This window comes from Glycine soja, chromosome 5 (genome assembly GCF_004193775.1).
Source record: "Glycine soja cultivar W05 chromosome 5, ASM419377v2, whole genome shotgun sequence".
Taxonomy (NCBI): Eukaryota; Viridiplantae; Streptophyta; class Magnoliopsida; order Fabales; family Fabaceae; genus Glycine; species Glycine soja.
In genome coordinates, this window is record NC_041006.1 from 41406413 (window position 1) to 41424356 (window position 17944).

Sequence of the window (17944 nt, forward strand, 5' to 3'; positions counted from 1 at the left end):
GTCATTTTATAAATACTTCTCTTTAGTGTATAATGATGACATTGATGTCATGCATACTACTACCTAAATCCCCCTTTTTTCTTAGTTCTGGTGGGAATGTTTCTTCGTTCCTTACCTTTCCCTCTCGCCATTTTCTTTTATTTCCTCTCATACCAAACTGCCAAACGATTATCACATTTTTTTTTTACTTCTTTTCTCTTTTTCTCGCAATGCTTTTATTTTTCTTTTTTTCATAAAATAAAATATTAAAAAATCATCTCACTTCTCACTCTTTTTCTTTCCTTTTATTTTCATTCTCAAACCAAACCGGCAAACGGTGTAAAGGAGAAAAACAGAAAAAACTGCTATCGATACAATTGCCAAATGGTACAATCTCAGACCGGTGGCCTGTAAAACTCGAGAGGGTAGCCATGTATTGAATTCAAAACAAGTACTATTATAACAAATACAATCTCAGTGAAGTTTTATTATTAAATAGAATACATGGCACACTGACGACAACCTTACACTACAGGTAGCAAACCTGTATTCACAAACTGCTAAACGTTTCATCAGATGTAATATTTACAGAGGGAGGAAGAATGGTAAAAGAACATCACCAACTACCTAATCAAAGTACAATTTTCCTACCTTGATACCCCCTCCACCACCAGATTGCCAAACGATTTGGATATTCTCTCAACTCAATTTCAACTGATGACAGAATAACTCAATTCGTCAACAACCTAACGTAGAATGGAGTAATAATGTAACATGCTGATAAAATTTGTTAACTACGGAGACCATAACAATGAAAACTAGATTTAAATCCAACTCTGGGGCATGGGGTAACCTTTGATTGGTTCAGATGGATCACTAACTAGACCTCTCCCGCTGCTTGAGCCACGGCTAGAACTCCCCGTTAGCATTGCCATCAGACTACCACCATGCACCCTGCCTTCAGGAACAACAACTGACATTGGCAAGTGACCACCTTCCTTAACCGAGACATGAGCAGTTGCAGCTTCCAACTGCTCGAAGTCAGAACAGGTTGCAGCAGCGCCTAGGCTACTCCCTATTTTCATCATATTTACATCCATGTTTTTGTCAATGAGTACCTGCTTTAGTTCATCTGCTTTACTGGAATGAGGATCCTGAACAACAGATCCCAGTGAGATGCCTCCATGAACCCTCTTGTCATGCACTAGCCCACTATGAAGTGCACACAGACCTGTTTTCCCCCTTGCAAATGAATTGCAAGGACCATCCTGTTGGATGCCATATTCTGAACCAGGATGGCCCCAAGAGCATCTCTTGCCTCCCCCATGTGCTTTGCAAAAGTCAGTGCTGCCTTGTGCACTCTTTCCACAGCCTTCGAACTTACATCTCTTGCCTCCCCCATGGCGGACACAATGATCAGTCCTTCCTCTAGCACTCTTTGTGCAGCCTGGTACAGCACACCTCTTTCCACCCCCATGTGCCACACAGAAGTTGGTACCTCCATGCACACTTTTAGTGCATACTCCACCACCCTGGTATGTACAGCGTTTTCCCCCTCCATGGCCCTTGCAATATGGGGTGCTCCCCTCAGCACCTTTGGTGCACCCTGGTGCAGTACACCGTTTTCCCCCACCATGTGCTTTGCAAAACATTGTGCTCCCCTGTGCCCCTTTTGTACATCCAGGAACTTGGCATCGACGCCCTCCACCATGTGAGATGCAAAGGCCTGATAGGCCTTCCGCACTCTTGGTACAATTTTCTCTCTGGCATCTCTTGCCCCCACCATGCCGGATGCATAATCCAGATTTCCCTCTGGCAGCCCGGGTACAACCTTCATGACTGCATCTCCGGCCACCACCATGGGCAATACAGAAATCTGTACGTCCTTCTGCACTCTTTGTGCAACCAAGGAATTCACATCGCCTGCCACCTCCATGTGCCTTGCAGTACACTGTACGACCCTCGGCTCCTTTGTGGCAACCAGGTTTCTGACACCTCCTACCCCCACCATGAGATATACAACGTCCAGAAGCACCTCTGGCACCCTTCCCACATCCCTCCACTTGACATGTTTTAGAATTACCGGGGCGATGTAGTGGCTGTTGCTGCTGTGTAAGCCCAGAAGTGCAGGTGACTGAACTTTTTGGTCCGGTTGACGAGAGGTCCACAACAATGGGACTATGATCAAACTGCTTCGATGACTGACTTAAAAGAAAATTAGTACCTGTATTTGATGACATCTTAGAAGATGGCAAAACAATCCCTGGCTGCCAGCTACATGAAGTTGATCCCTCATCTGTATTTTGTGTCCCACTGAATGTTAATGGTATCTCCATATTCAATTGAAGAGGTGATGGATTTAGATGTACGCTTGTAATATCCGACTCACAGGGCCCAGTGGAAAGGCTTAACTCCAAATCAAATTTTGGTTGCAGCTCCAATGTCTTCAAATTTGAATTAACAGGTTTCTTATGGCTTTGTACCTTCTCAGAGCCAAGATGAAGAAAAAAGTCCAGTTCAATATCCATAGATGATTCCTCATCAATATCTTTGGCTGAAGACATAGCAGTGCAAGCAGCAGCTGAACTCCCCTTGCTGTCTGAGGAACTGCTTGAACGCCCAAGCCCAAGTGACAAAGAAGAGTCAACTCTTTGACCCATACATCCATCAATTAAATCCCACTTCCTTTTTGTTCCCTTAGAAGAGGGCACAGAGGTGGGAATTGAAGAACCAGGGGAATCAAGTCGTAAGATGGTATCTGTACCATGATAATCAGCTCCCCTTCCTTCAATTTGCATTGAACTGCCCAAAATCTTGAATGCATTTGCAGAATGATTAGCAGCAAATCCTAAAAAGTTCTTGAACCTCGCATCCATGGAAGTGATGAAACCACTGCCAAAAGAATATCTAATCCTATTTATGAATTTCACAGTACAGCCTTCCTGACCTCCGGGTAAAAAAGAGATGTTTATCTACAAAGTTAGGGTTAGATTTGTCTAAAGGTGTTTAATGCACCCCCGCTGACAAATCCTGAAGTATCACGTCGATCCATCTATAAGATATAGAAAGATTAAGCTGAGGTTGAGTTTGTCAGTTGCAAGTACAAATTAACCTAACAAGATCCGACTCCTTCCAAAACACACCATGGAAGCACTCATACTGTTTGCAACGAACCACATGGTTGGAACTGAAACATCTGCCAAAATAAACATGGTTTCAGTCAGATTTGGCATGCCTATTTAAATAAAAGTGGGTAATAGATGGCATCAGATATAAGTGAAACACGCATGGATAATGGATGGCATCAGAAATAAGTGAAACACGCACAAAAGAAATTTATGATTGCCAAACACCAGATATTCAATGGCCCAAAACAAGCAAAAGACGATAAATTTTAAAAAAAACTTTTTCCAAAAACTTTATAAGAATTGTTCTCCACAAAAATTGAAAATTGAGATAAAACCAACACTACAGATAAATCTACTCATAATAGCATTTAAATATATGAACTGGGTACACAGATCTCCATTGTGTAAGGGCAACACAAAGCCAGCAAAACAAAAACTGTAGCTATAGCTGTAGTTATATAAAAAGAAAAAGGTATAGAATTACATAGCCGCGGCCGCCCTTCCAAAAAATGTTACAAATCAAACCAAATCCTAAAGAATGAAATTTTAATTTAAAAAAATGTGCTGATTAGCAAACCGGAGAGATAGCCGAGGGCCAGAGTCACTGTTCGGCCAACTACAAGTGAACGAGTAGTTGAAGTAGTCAATAGTTATTATATATATAATAATGTACATAATGCAGCATTTCATAAACAAGCACATTGTTTTGTCTGTTAGTTTGTCACGAGCACCAGAAGTGCAGGTCAGACCCTGCTGACCACCACTTTATACTATGTTTTGAACCAACTGGCTGGATCCAGTCTGCTGACCAGCTGGTCCTTAAACACAAGGAGACTTTATAATATCAAATAAAATTTAAAAAAAATATAGAGAGAACTTAGATGTCTGCCTAGCTTTAACAAATGCATCGAAATTAAAGAGTACGAGTACTTGAGCAAACCTCGACAGTTAACTGATAAGACATTTTTCCATAAAACAGCAGAAGCAGCTAGGAGAGAAAACAGCAGCCGAACACCAAATACCTAAGTGCATCAGTTGAAACAGTTCTGCTAATATTATAACACAGAAAAGGTATGCAATAGCACATAACAAGCAAAAGATAAAGACTAAGAGCAAGCAAATGCATAGATGAAAATATGAAATAACAAACATTGGATTCTTAAGTATAGCACACAGGATAACTACAGTCTTTGAATGTAATAATTTCTCAACAAGAACACAGAACATCATTAAATAAACAAGGAAGAAAAAATAACCGAACAAGAGAGCCTGGACAACGAACAAGTCTAGAACTCAGTTGCACAGTAACATATATAAATAAAAGCATTGGAGCGAAAACTGTGTCTTCTTTCTTTTAGCTACTTCTTTTTCAAGAATAAAAATCAATTAAAACTAAGCAAAAAGAGAAGAATGGCTAATTATAAACTTTCTTTGCATATAGGGTAGACCCCATGAAAAAAAAATAAACAAAATAAATCCTTTCAAATAAATCACCAAAAGAATTGACCAAAACAAGTGTAAAACAGAGAGATTTATGGAGAATTCGGATAATTTGTTGCGTTTGATCAAAGTACCTGGAGTCACAAACTCCAATAAATAAATAGAAAGAAGGAAACCAGAAACAAGGATAGAAGCGCACAAGTTGAATCAGCAAAATATTAATACTAAGTACCCCAAATATGCTGAATTTGATCACATATCGTTAAATCGGAGCTAATTCAGGAAGAAAAAAGATTGAAGTAGAAAATATTATTATTGAACTGCAGTGAATTGCAGAGGAAAGGAGGAGAAAAAACAAATATTCCAATTCAACTTTCATCGTTCTAAATTTGCTGAAATATGCTAAACTGAGAATCTTCAATCAAAATCAAAAATTCTGTTTCCACAGAGTCGAGAAGGAGAATAAAAACATCAATTCATTGGCACGCCGGTCCTTTGAATACAATTCCAGATGCCAAAGAAATAAAGTCGAAATGGAAAACGAAAGGGCACGCAAATGATGATTCCCTTTAACTCGCAGCTGAAGAGGTTCAATGAAAATTAGATTGGAGCGAGAAATAGAACAAGAATTGAGGTTGGATATCAGAGATCTGAGGAAGAGTGAGTTACCTAGCGCGTCGATTGGATTGGATTCGATTTGATTTTGATTTGCGGTTAGAGAAGCGGTTCTAGGGTTTTGAAATTTAGCGAGAGAGTGAACAGCGAAGGCCGACAAGAAACGGCGAAGAAGAAGAGAGTGAGAGAGCAATGAGGATGAAGAGGCGCGTGTTCATAGTGAGCGTACGCTACAACCAATTTTAATACTCGACGGATTCTAGGGTTACGTTTCTCTTCTTTCTTTGTTTTTCTTTTTTTATTTGACTTATACTGCAATTATTATTTTGTTTCTTCCAGAATTTTTCAACGGTTTTATCATTTAGACCACATGTGAAATCCTAGCTTCTTTACAGAGTTTCCTCTTCTTCTTCTTTTTTTTTATAAAGAGCTTCGCACGGTTTCCTTGGTTCAAAGGAAATTAGAGGAAATAGGCATTTAAATTTAGTAGTGACAAAATGGCTAGGGTAGTAGATTCACCCCCAAAAAATGGGTAGGGTAGTCGAATCGCCTCAATTTATTTAATAGTAAATAAAATGTAAGATTTAAATTTTAAATTTTGAGTTTGAATTAAATATGTTTTTTTTTAACCTGATTCGGTAGTAGTTCAATTTAAGCCTAGCTTGAAAAAAAATAGTGAAATTTTTTTTTTAAAAAAAGAAAAGACTTTCACTGAGTTTTTTTTGTTGTTTTTGAAGTTTGAATAAAATTAATACCTTTTGGTTCGATATACTATAATTCTCAACCATGTTGGATTGAGTAGTCTAGTTTGTCACAAAAGAAAAGAGAAAAAAAGGAACTTTTATTTGTTTAATTTAAAAAATCAAAATTATAAAAGAATATATTTCATAAGCAACAGAGAAGAAAACAATTAATTTTAGTTTTTATTTATTTTTATGCGCAAAATTAAGCTTTGGAAACATAAAAAATGAACAAAAACGGAGCAAAAATTCAATCTTACAAGGACTAATTGATTAAAAAATGATAAAAATTGTTAGAATGACTAAAATTAGGCATTTGAAATTTGACCAGAACTAAAAAAATCAACAAATTTTTGAAGAGAAAGTAATAAAAAGGCAAATGCAAATCTGAAAGTAGTTGAGAGAAACAACTTATTTAACCCTAACAACTTGTATTTCTGGAGACAGGCATTTGACTATCAACTCCTGGGGTATTAACACAAATAGATATTGATAAATGATACTAATGGATAGTAATTTACATACTGTGAAGTGTTGGATGCGCATGAATGAGAGATTGTAGCCAAATCGTCCAACTTCACTTCACTGTATCCGTACGTGACACATGCCTATCGTTATATCAAGCTAGATGGAAAAGAGACCACGTCTTTATGGAAGAAGACAGCACCTGATCTTGAAACCTGTTTTATTTACCTCACTGCTACGACATGGTTCTGATTCTTCATCAATGTTTTTGGTGTTTAAATATTTAAGTGACTTAAGTTTCATAAATTCAACAAGATAAAAATAAATAAAGTTCAACCTTTTAAAAGTGTCTGCAGAAATATTTTTAAATTACTATCAATTAATAAAAATATCGAATTTATATTTGAGATATAAATCCAATAAAATATATATAGCAACTAGACCAATTTTGTCGACGGGTTTTAATGAGCTTGAAGTAGAAAAAACTTTTATATATGATACTTTTCTATTTTTTCTATCCGTAAAGTTAAAATCAAATTTTTTTATCGATTCATTTTTATAGAAAATATGGATTATAACAATAAATTTAGTTTACAGGTTTGGATCCTTATCAAATTTTTGTTGCTAAACACTGAGCAAGCTGGCTGCCTAGCTTTTGCAGGCTCGAGGGCACAGTTTTGAATACACGTTTTGTTCAAAAAATAATAAATAAATAGATAAATAAACGCTTCTATAATGTAATTAAGTATATATAATGTGGACCAAAAAAATTATTTAACAGTAGAATTTGTATATTTAATATATTTGTATGTAAAAAAATTGAACTAGCGAAAGACACCAAGAGCAGAATCATCTAACCCGATGGATTGAGAGCGAGCAGTTACACTCCATCGCTTTCATAAACTACAACTAAATATATTAAATTTTTATTGAACCCACTATTAAGTAATAAACCCATATATATTTATTTTTTGCACTCTTTAAATTTATATATTGAACCCACTATTAAGTGATGAACCCATATATATATATACTTTATGATTTATATCTTTATCTTATATGTATGGTAATAATATTTATTACTTATTATTTTTTAAATAGATTGTTTTCACCGGTGATTGGTCACTATTGTATACAAAATAATATAATAAAAAAATAAATTAATCTTTCGTGAAGTAATTAATAAAATTAGTGGTGAAAATAGTAAACAAATTTAGAAAAGAAATGATGATGAATTGATATTTTGAAAAACTGATATAAAGCATATGATGACTAGATGGTGGTTTGTGTTGGGGTGGGTAAAGAATGTGAAAGGACAAAGGAAGGTTAAAGGTAACGCGGCGCGGCGTGGTGATAGGAGATTGTTGATAAGGCAACAATCGCGGACGCCTTAAGTCAACTTGACGTTAGGTAAAACGGTAGCGGCTCGTCTCGTCACTTCTCTCCTTAGACTTGGACCCCACACCAAATCTATATCAATCATCAAACTTGTATTTTTTAATGACCTTTAAGAATTACTTAATTATTTCAAATAAATATTAAATACCCTTATAGTTTTATATAATAATACTTTCAAATATTTTTAATTGAGGAACTATTTTTTTTTCTTTATTTAAACTTTAAAATTCATTTTAGAAATAAAATTCTAATAAGTACGATTTATATTTTCCTAACAAACTTTATTTTACAAAATATAAATTATATTTTTACGGTTCTAGATTTTAGCAATAGTTGTGGTCTTAAAATATTTAGTAAAGTGAGTTTTACTTTTATGAAAAAAAAAACCGAAAATTCCATTGTGTTTTAGAATTGGATAAGGATCAGAATAAGGTAAAAGGTCTCTAAATAATAATAAATGCATCATCTAATATCTGTCTAGGATAAAGGCGTTAAAGAGATAAAATTACTATAATCAAATCATCAAAATTAAAATATAAAATAATATGTATAAATACATATATAAAACTATTCAATTATATGAACTGCCAAGGTTTATTATTTTTTAAACGTAAGGTGTGCAAACTTAACAATTTTTATTTTTTATTTTTTATATTAGAACGTAGTCATGACCTAACAATTAGACAACGCAAACTGGATCTGCGATGACCTTACGAATACCAAATTGGATCACTTTCAAGTTTCAAGTGCGCCTCTTCGTCATTCACAAAATTTAGCATTTGGCCGTTTAATAATAATAACAATAAAATTAAATTAGTTTTTTTTTTCTTCTAAAATTATTTAGGTTTATTTTCATTTTTAAATTTTTAAAATCAATTTAATTTGATTTTGCTTCTAATCTAAACGGACGATAGGAAATGTGTGTTTTTTTATGATTTAAATCGTTAAGAAGTGTGATTTTTTAATATTTTAATTTAATTTAAATGGTATGACTAAATTAAATCAATTTTAAAAATTAAAATACCAAATTAAATATAAAAAATTAAAAACCAAATTAAATTTAGAAAACAAAAAAATAATTTAACCTAATAATAATCTATAACTATTGTAAAAGAAATAATCTCACTTAATGTCAATTTTTTGACATTTCTATCACCAATTATTATAAAATACTATAACATTTTATTTTAACTTATAACAATCATTACGCATTTCAAAACAACTTACATTCAACATATATATGATAACTTTTCATTTAAGTCACGAAGTGTTTTTTTGCATCTGTAATATTAATATAATCTCCAAACATTTCTTTGTGTGTGTGAAAAACAACATTGCTTTATATTTTTTTAAAACTACTGCAGAATAGAAAAATATTATAATGAATAGTGTAGATTTTGTCTTTATCTAAACGTTTATATTTTATACTGGCTTGTACTTTAACTATTATATATTTTATTGGTTATACTTTAACTATCAGTAATAGTAGTATATATTTAACGTCATTTTGTTTTTGACTTGTATTTGGTAGCACTGAGCAACAATTGTTTTAGAAAACGGGGGACCCTGGAATGGATGGACAAGAGCACGCTCTTGAGTAGAAGGTGCATATGACGCGCAAGACCTAGCTCAACTTTGGTGTTTGCATCGTAAAATATCCAAAGGGGAAAAGAGAAGTTATGTGAGTGCGTCTTTTTTATTCACTTGTCCTCTGCTGCGTTTTGTGCGTGACAGTCAGTCAGCCAAAGATAAGCCCTCGCAAAAAGAGTGGCGATCCGTTTAGCACCATCTACAACCTCCAAATTATATTCTCTACCCTCCTTATTTATAACATCTAAATTAAATTTACATTTTTTATTTTTAAATTTTTTTATTTATTATTAACAACTTTAAAATAATTGTCACTTTTTGATAGGCTATACATGGTGATGAGCTTGTAAGAAAAAGATTTGAGTTTGATTTCATGTAATAATCCTTAAAAAGAATAGATTTTTTTTTAATTGTGATTAAATTTTAACCAAAAATCAATCTCATAATTTGTCCGCAAAGTATTAAAGCTAACCAAGAAAACTTGGGTATCCATGGAGAGCTTAAGTTCCCTAATTTCAATGGTATCAAATAAAATAAGTTAATAATTTTGATGAAATGAATCTTATATAAATAAGAAGAAAAAAAAAAGATTCCCTTATCCTCTGTATCTCCCAGCCGTTCGATCTTTACACGTAATTCCATGACATGAAATTTGAGCTGTTGGATGAGATACTCTACTATATGATGGTCCCACCCGCACTCATCGTATCCTCCGCCCACCCTTTTCGCCCAAAACCGGCGAAAGCTGATTCTGGTTTGCCAGCTATCACACTGTGGGTGCTCGCATTGCAAGAGAAAAAGTCCACCGCTAGATATGCACTATGGACTTTATATTCTAACAATCTACGGTGTGTGTAATCTATGCGCAAAATTAGGAGGAGAAAGACAATTTGGATTGAATGGCCTCAGTTTTTATGTTTTTAATTTAAAATTTGGTTTTTTGGTTATTAAATTTTTTTCTTTACGAATATCAATGGAAAGATGGGGATTGCTTTCCCAGGTTTTTCAAAGAATATACCTTTTGGTATGCGGATCCTAGAATGCACGTGCCATGTTTCAGAATGAGTCATCGGCTCTCACACTAAGTCACCACTCACCAACACTGCATTTTCGAACGATGATAATATAAATTAAATACTATGTTGTTCCTGTATTATTTTTAAACAAAAATATAACGAAATAAATAGGAAAAGAAAGTAGAAGAAACAACCAATAAAAGTGGCATCGTGGATCTCGAGTCTGGACTTGGAGCATGTGTGCTTCTTTGTCCCACCAGATCTTCCCTCTATATCTTATTCTTACTACTTGCATAGTACTATCACTTTTTTAAGAAAGAAAAAAAAAATTGTGCAATTAGGTGTCTTTATACTGTGCGGTGTGGGCAGTAGTTAATTCATGACATTACATGAAAAAAATGTCTTGGATCACAATTCACACCTTTTTGTTTTATAACAAGCCTCTCTGAGATCAATTCAGCTTCAACTCTTGCTCATTTTGCTTAATATCTAAGTAAATATGAATGAAAACAAAAAAATTTAGTCATGAAAAACTGTAGAGCAATATTGGTCGGAGGATCGTCTATATATTCAAGCGTGTTATTTATTCATTTATTGGGGGTACCTCAAGGTTGAAATATGACTCCATAAACAGTTATCCCAATGTGGGAATGCCCTAGTACAATTGTGTCATCACTATTTGATCTTCAACTATCAAGATATCTAATCTTAACATTTTGTCAAACTAATCCTTCATGAACTGAATGTAGTAGCCAAGTTTTAAAGCCAACTCGATCTAAGAGGACGATTTCTGATTTTGTCGATTATTTATTTGAGGGGTGTGTATAAAATACTTTTCCAAGCAATTGACAAAAAGGGATTTGAATGTCGTGTGAAATGTTAAATGAATTGTGGAAGTGGGAAAAATAATACAAGTGGAGGTAAAGGTTTGGAGCGGTAGACTGAGAGTGACGTGTGTCCATCCCCAGTTCTCCACAAACCACAATCGTCCCTTTCACCACTTTCTCATTCAAGGACCTTTGGAATGGCCAAGCTAATGCCACGTCTGCCACTGCAAATTTCCTTTCACTCACCTCACATGCCTCTTTTTTCATCAGAAAAAATCTCCCCTCAATTGGAAGCATATTCTTAGCTTCATTATATCGAATTTCCTGAAATACTTGTGTTGCATATATATAAAAAAGTTTTAGAGTCTGTTTACAAATTACAGATGTGAATTGGTACACGTAAAGAGAAATTGTGCCACAAAAAAGAGAAAACACACGCACACAACTAGCATATATAATCACTGAGTGCGTGTGACTAGAGATGTCAATGACTAAAAAATTTGCCGTGAAATGTTATCGAAGATATACACTTTTTAATTTCAACTACATTATAAATCGGAGAAATTTATTAAAAATCACGTAATTATATGAATTTCATTAACTATTTATTAAATCTCACTCTAACTTCTTAATTTTTAATTAATACTATAAAAAAGATCTGGTTTAGATATTTAAATAAAATGTCATGTTTGAATCTTGTAAAAAAAATAATATGAATAAGAGAGAAGAACTTACTAGCAAAGATAAGTTATTTCTTAACAAAAAATAACTATTAACTAAGTCTCCTAGATATTCCACACTTATAATATGATAAAAAAATATTAAAAATTTGGTGTTAATGTTTTTCTTTTAAGGTTAACCTAATCGAGGAAAGTAAGAAAGAAAAAAAGTTATGTATTTGAATATTTCATTAAGAAAAATCAATAAACTAACGACTAATATTTGTAGTAACTATTGACATGGTGATTGAAAAGAAAATGAAAGAGAAAAAAATTATGGGTTTAAATTCCTTTTATTAATATTCTAATAAAAAAAATTAACAATTCAAATTAAAAATAACTAATATTCATTGATTAAAAAAAGAGCTAAATAAATATTTTTATTAGAAATCACAGCTGAAATACTTTAAAGATTACAATGGGATAAGTTGGTATCCTTTTTTCATAAAATCTTCTTACTTTAAATATCCTGATCTGTGTCTTTACGGCATTTATTTATATCTTCCTTAAAAAAACAGTATCCTTTCTACACTTGAGCTTATATTGCAATTATTCTCTTAGCACACAAATGAATTCAGGTTGCAGCTAGAATGAAAGACGAGCAACGAGAACGCACCCGATACATGTAGTCAACAAATTGACCTTAAGAATAGAAAGGAATAACAAGAACGTATATAGTTTCTCATCGCTGCATAAGGTATATTCCAAGACTTATACAAATGTAGTTTCTTCACGCTTCACCCATAGTGCAGTATCTACAGAATATATATATATATATATTATATTCTTATGCTTGTAATAATGTTAGCCGCCCTATAACAAGGGACACTTGAGTCTTGTATTGTCTGGTTGGAAGAACATGTTCTTTTCCAATAATGGTTCCTTTAGAGGAACGTACGTCAACCATGTCTCTACTGTTTATAGCAATTGTTCAGATTTTATACTAGGTTTCTTTGGCTGGAATTTATATACAAGAGAAGATTTCCGTAAGAATCACTTCTCCATAAACTGTCATACAAAAAAATCTTGGGCGATTTCTGAATGGGCCTTCCTCCGAGTTCAGTTTGCCCATTTTTTGGTCGAAAGTTAGCCCATATAAAAATGCCCACAATTTGTGAGATTGTCCACTTTAAAATAGTGTGTTACTTTGGGCATTCAACAATTTTGTTGGGACACCCAGAACCCTAGGTGAAAGGGCTAAAATGCCCTTCATCCTCTTAATATAAATAGGACTATAGTGTGTATCCGTACGATTCCACCATAGTGCTTCTTCTTCCTTCGTGTTGTGTTTCTTCTTCCTTGTGGTGGTCTCCTTCATTCTCCTTCTGCTTCTTCGTTCTCCTTCACGCACGTCGTGATCTCCTTCATTCTCCTCGTGATCTCCTTCATTCTCTTGGTAGTTCGTGGTTCTTCCTCGTTGTGATTCTTTTTCTTCTTGGTTGCAGTTCTTCTTCTTCCTTCACTTCCTGCGCGGCTGTGATTCTTCTTTTTCCTATTCCCTGTGTCATTTCACTCTGTTGGTGCTTCTTATTCTTCCTTCGTGAGTGGTGGATGTTGTTGATATTGGTTTGATGTTGTTGTTTGAAGCAATATCACAAACAAAAATGACATTGTTCTGGAAAAACCCTATAGGGATCATCAATCCGTATGGGTCATATGAATTGGCAATCCGTATGTGTCATACGGATTGATAGTCCGTATGGTTTTTTTTTTTTTTTGTTAAATAGTTTTTTTCTTCTATTTTTTTTTGAAATTTCTGTTTACATTGTAAATATATATTTATCAATTATTATTTAAATTGTTTTATAGTGTAATATTGTTTTGTAATATTAGTGAAATTTTATAATTTTTTTTATTTATATGTTAATTATTGATTTTATTTATAAAAAAATATATTAGTTATTACTAAGATTAGATTAGATTGTTAAAATTAAGATTAGATTGGTGAAACAATTAATTTTTAATATTTTTATATTATATTTGTTTAACTTTTGAAAAAATCAAAACAAATATTTAAAAGAATTGAATTTGTTAGTTATGAAAAATATTGAAATCATAATTAAAAATAATTTAAATTTGTTAGATGCAAAAAAATTTCAAACAAAAAATTTAAATAATTAAAATTTGTTATAAAAATATTGAAACATAATTTTTAATTGTACAATAAATCTTTTAGTTATAAAAAATTATGAAACCAAAATTTCCAATTTAAAATAGGATAAAATTGTTACTTTAAGATAATGATTGAAATAAAATTTAAAAATATATTTAATTTGGTAGTTATAAAAAATATTGAAACCATTTAAGATTTAAAATATAATAAGATTGTTAGTTTAAGATAATGATTGAAATCAAATTTAAAAATATATTAAATTTGATAGTTATAAAAAATATTGAAACCAAAATTTAAAAACTTTTAAAAAAGTTAGAAACATATGAATTATTGATCTATATGAGTCATACGGATTGACAATTCATATGTTTCTAATTTTTTTTTATGTACTTCTCTTCCTTTTTCGGCAATGAATAACCACTCAATTTCATCGTATCTTCTTGAACAACGCACATACACCATCAAAGACAATTTTTCCCTCTATATTTGATTGGAGGAAACTAAAATTAATGATAAACATAATTGAGAGACTAAGGTTAGTTAGAAAAAAGTTTAGAGTATAGTTTTGTCAATATAAATTATGTCACGCAAGTAAAGCACGAATCCCATATGCATGGATTGCCAATTTGCCATTGCAAGCTTGAATTCCTCGGTTTCCATAAGTGGTGGTTGAGGAGTAGGATTATTAAGGAGCTTAATTCCAAAATGTACATCAAGAAAATTGAGATGATGAGGGGAATGAACTAAAAAAATCCAAGAAAACAATCAATCTTTTAGGAACAAAACAATTAATCATACATGCATGTTAATCATTATTTAATAAATTCTAAATAAGCAGAATAAATAACGACGTCGTCGACCTTAAGCCGTGGAGCCGTCATATACATCTAGTAAAGTTTGATTACTAAGAGTATGACAGAACTCCCACGTCGTATGATATATCCCTCCAACACATTAGAAGAAAAAAAAACGATTACATAGATGACACAAAATAAGAAACCATGCATAAAAAGAAATTCTTCCCTGGGTTGATTTATTTATTGTTCACTAATCACCAACATTCGAACAAGTTAATATCCGCACGAAGCCTGAAATAAACTTCCCCTTCAAATGCATCCGTAGAGAGAGTGGCCACACCCCTAGTCATGAAGAAGTCACCAGTCCCTCCAATTACCGAAATGTCCCTGGTCTTATTCATCAGAGGGTCAGCACCGGCGAAGTTAATGGTACCCCTAAGCTGGGTAGAGTTGAAGACAAAGGAGAAGCCAAGCCAAGCGGTGAAAATGTCCTTCTTATCGTAAATGTAGAACCCTTGGGCACGTCCAACCGGTGGCGAGTGCAAGTTGTTGTCCAAGGTGATGGGGTCATCGAACACAACCACGTCACCGAAGTGGTTATGCCCCGCTAGTATGGTCCTGTTGCCCCATGCGGGTGTGCCCACAATTGCCGAAGTCGCATTCTTGCCGTTGTGACCGTTGTAAATTATGTCGTGGAAGTAAAACACCAACTTCTTGCACGGTTCGCCAACCCTTTTTTTTCTCCAATGGTGTGGAGAAGCGGAACATCCCACCCTGATCACTAGCAAGAACAAGATAACCGAAACGAGCCTCGTCGTGAGCTCCATTAATTGTTGTTGTTGATTACTTGCCTGACTCAATGTGTCACGAAATTGGAATTTATAAGCAGTACTCTAGACTTCAACAGTAAAGCAAAGTTACCACCATTAATTAAATATATCCGTGCCATGGCAATGTACAAGGTTAGGAATAATGCTTTTTCTATGCTTAGATAAAGTTTTTTAAGTTGACTAAATAACACAAAGTTTCTTTTTTTGGTTTGAGGTTTCTCTAAAGAACATTATCTTAGCTGGTCTTTTCTCTTTAATAGCTAAGCTTGGCTTTAAATTAAAGGTATGGTTGTTATCACCCCGAGAAGAAAATTACACAGAAAAAAAGGGCTTATTTTAGCTTGCTTTATGTGTAAGACTTGCGAAATGATTGGATGCATTAGACGTAAAAGGTCTACAGCAGGGACCGAAATGGATAAACGACTAAACGTGTTTCGATCTGGTGCAACCAGAACTGGTTCAGTTGCTGGTTGGTGCTGCGTCGGAAGCACTTAGCTAGCAAAACATCTCATCTTCAACCCCAACACTCCGATTAATCTTTATATATATATATATACCTTTTGATTTTTCACATTTTTTTCTGGGACAGTGAGAACTGGTCGTGGGACACATTTTAAACGTTGCAAAGTAAAAACGTCACTTACTGACGGTGTAAATTGGGTGTTGAATCATTGCAACATCTAGTGGAGTTGTTGCGCCGTATTTGCTCCATTAGTGATAGGTTATTATAAAATAATGAGTTATGATATTTAAATATTTTATTAATATCTCTTTTATTTTTCATATTATATCACCTATTATATTTATATTTTTCTCTTTTTTTTCATTCTCTAGGTGTCAACAAACATTTTAAGTGCCCAAATATCTTTTTCCTAAAATACTAAATCACCAAACCAGAAAGTCATTCAGATTTCATCATTAGTAGTTCTATTGTCAAATCCTTCACGTTCCTCGCTAATTGATTGATAATTGAACATGCTAATTGGAATGTGAGATAAAAAGTGAAGGTGATGACAACCTTTTCAAATTTATATTATATATCAATAGCAATAAAAAATAATTTTTTTTATTACAAACTTCGGAGAATATATAAATGATTATCCCCCCCCCCCCCCCCGGTGCTGATTTGGTTACAAGTGAAATTTAACATGTGAAATCCGAACCACATATGTTTAGTGATTGTAACTTGATAGCTTCCACGTTACATCAGTTGCAATAATCTTTGCTTCATCATGACCTTACATCATAATTCTCATCAATTACCCACAAGTTCAACATCTTGCCAAAATTACTAGCATTGTATTGTCATCAATTCAGCAAACTTATGTTTGTTGCATGATTCAAAATTCTTGAAGGTTTTATAGTAGAGGCAGATCTTTTATGTAGTTGTTCAATAATTAGTAAAATGCTTTTCGAAATCTCTTGTTCGAGTCTAGAGAGTATGTAAGTTCTTCCGTTAAAGAATGAAGTTTGTGATAGAAATATAAGATCGTTAGTATGTCTTCATTCAATGGTTTTCAGTATAGTTGGTTGATGACATAAATATGTGATAAATATATAGAAATGCTTAAGAAAAAATATCAAATGATTTTAAATTTGATGATGGTTTGTAAGGATGTTAAAGTGGCCAATGAAGTTAATTCACGGGTTGAAAAAGAGACAAATGACCTTATTAAAAAGCTTATTCAATTCCTCTTACATCAGTTAATTATGAGTGTATTGAATGAGGGAATGCATGCTGCGTGTTCAATTGAAGAGGGAATCGAAATGTGAGAGTATTTGAGAGAGTGTGGGTAGGTTGATTCGTGTAGCTGTACGTGTGCTAGTAAAATTGAGAAAAGAATAAAGCTGACTTTTTTTTTTTTTTTTTTCCGGTTTTAGTGTGTGTGTGCCAGTGGCACCACTTCATCCGTGTGTGAGAAGACATTGGTGTTCATGGGATTTGACTTGTCCTTTTTGCTTGTTGTCTCTGCTGCCCATTTAAAATAACAGAATAATATTTATGTTAATATTTAATTATGTATCCACTCCATAAAAATTATAAAAATTATATAATTTTAAAGTAACAACATAGGGACGGCTTGAAAAAAAACAATAAAAAAATCAAGTTTGTGTTCATGTACTTTGACGTGGGAGCTAGGCAAACCTAACTTCTATGGGGGCAAATCTCCCGTGCTAGGAGTAAAATAGGTAACAGCAAGGAACAAGCGAAAAGCATTTGTTTGCAATAGCCAAGATTTTTTTTTTTCTGAGTGTAAATCTCTATTTTTGCGTGTTTTTCCTTTTT

General features: G+C 33.4%; 2 protein-coding genes across 3 annotated transcripts; both read right to left on the minus strand.

Annotated features, from left to right (window-relative positions):
* Nucleotides 1–390: 390 nt before the first annotated feature.
* LOC114413426 lies at nucleotides 391–5476 on the minus strand. 2 transcript variants are annotated; one of them, XM_028377837.1, is made up of 3 exons: nucleotides 5217–5476; nucleotides 4048–4129; nucleotides 391–3175 (listed from the first exon to the last, which is right to left on the minus strand). In XM_028377837.1, the coding sequence occupies exon 3, from the start codon at nucleotides 2853–2855 to the stop codon at nucleotides 804–806; it is 2052 nt and encodes a 683-aa protein (XP_028233638.1). In that variant the 5' UTR covers nucleotides 2856–3175; nucleotides 4048–4129; nucleotides 5217–5476; the 3' UTR covers nucleotides 391–803. The 2 variants fall into 2 exon arrangements, with proteins under 2 accessions (XP_028233638.1, XP_028233640.1); XM_028377839.1 differs by lacking the exon at nucleotides 4048–4129.
* A 9298-nt stretch (nucleotides 5477–14774) lies between these two features.
* On the minus strand, nucleotides 14775–15728 carry LOC114413428 (disease resistance response protein 206-like). Its single transcript, XM_028377841.1, has one exon. The coding sequence runs from the start codon at nucleotides 15652–15654 to the stop codon at nucleotides 15082–15084; it is 573 nt and encodes a 190-aa protein (XP_028233642.1). The 5' UTR covers nucleotides 15655–15728; the 3' UTR covers nucleotides 14775–15081.
* Nucleotides 15729–17944: the final 2216 nt, after the last annotated feature.

Excerpts from the sequence above, each read along its gene's own strand:
- LOC114413428 (XM_028377841.1), bottom strand. The coding sequence starts at position 15,654 with ATGGAGCTCACGACGAGGCTCGTTTCGGTTATCTTGTTCTTGCTAGTG.
- LOC114413426 (XM_028377839.1), bottom strand. The coding sequence starts at position 2,855 with ATGGATGCGAGGTTCAAGAACTTTTTAGGATTTGCTGCTAATCATTCT.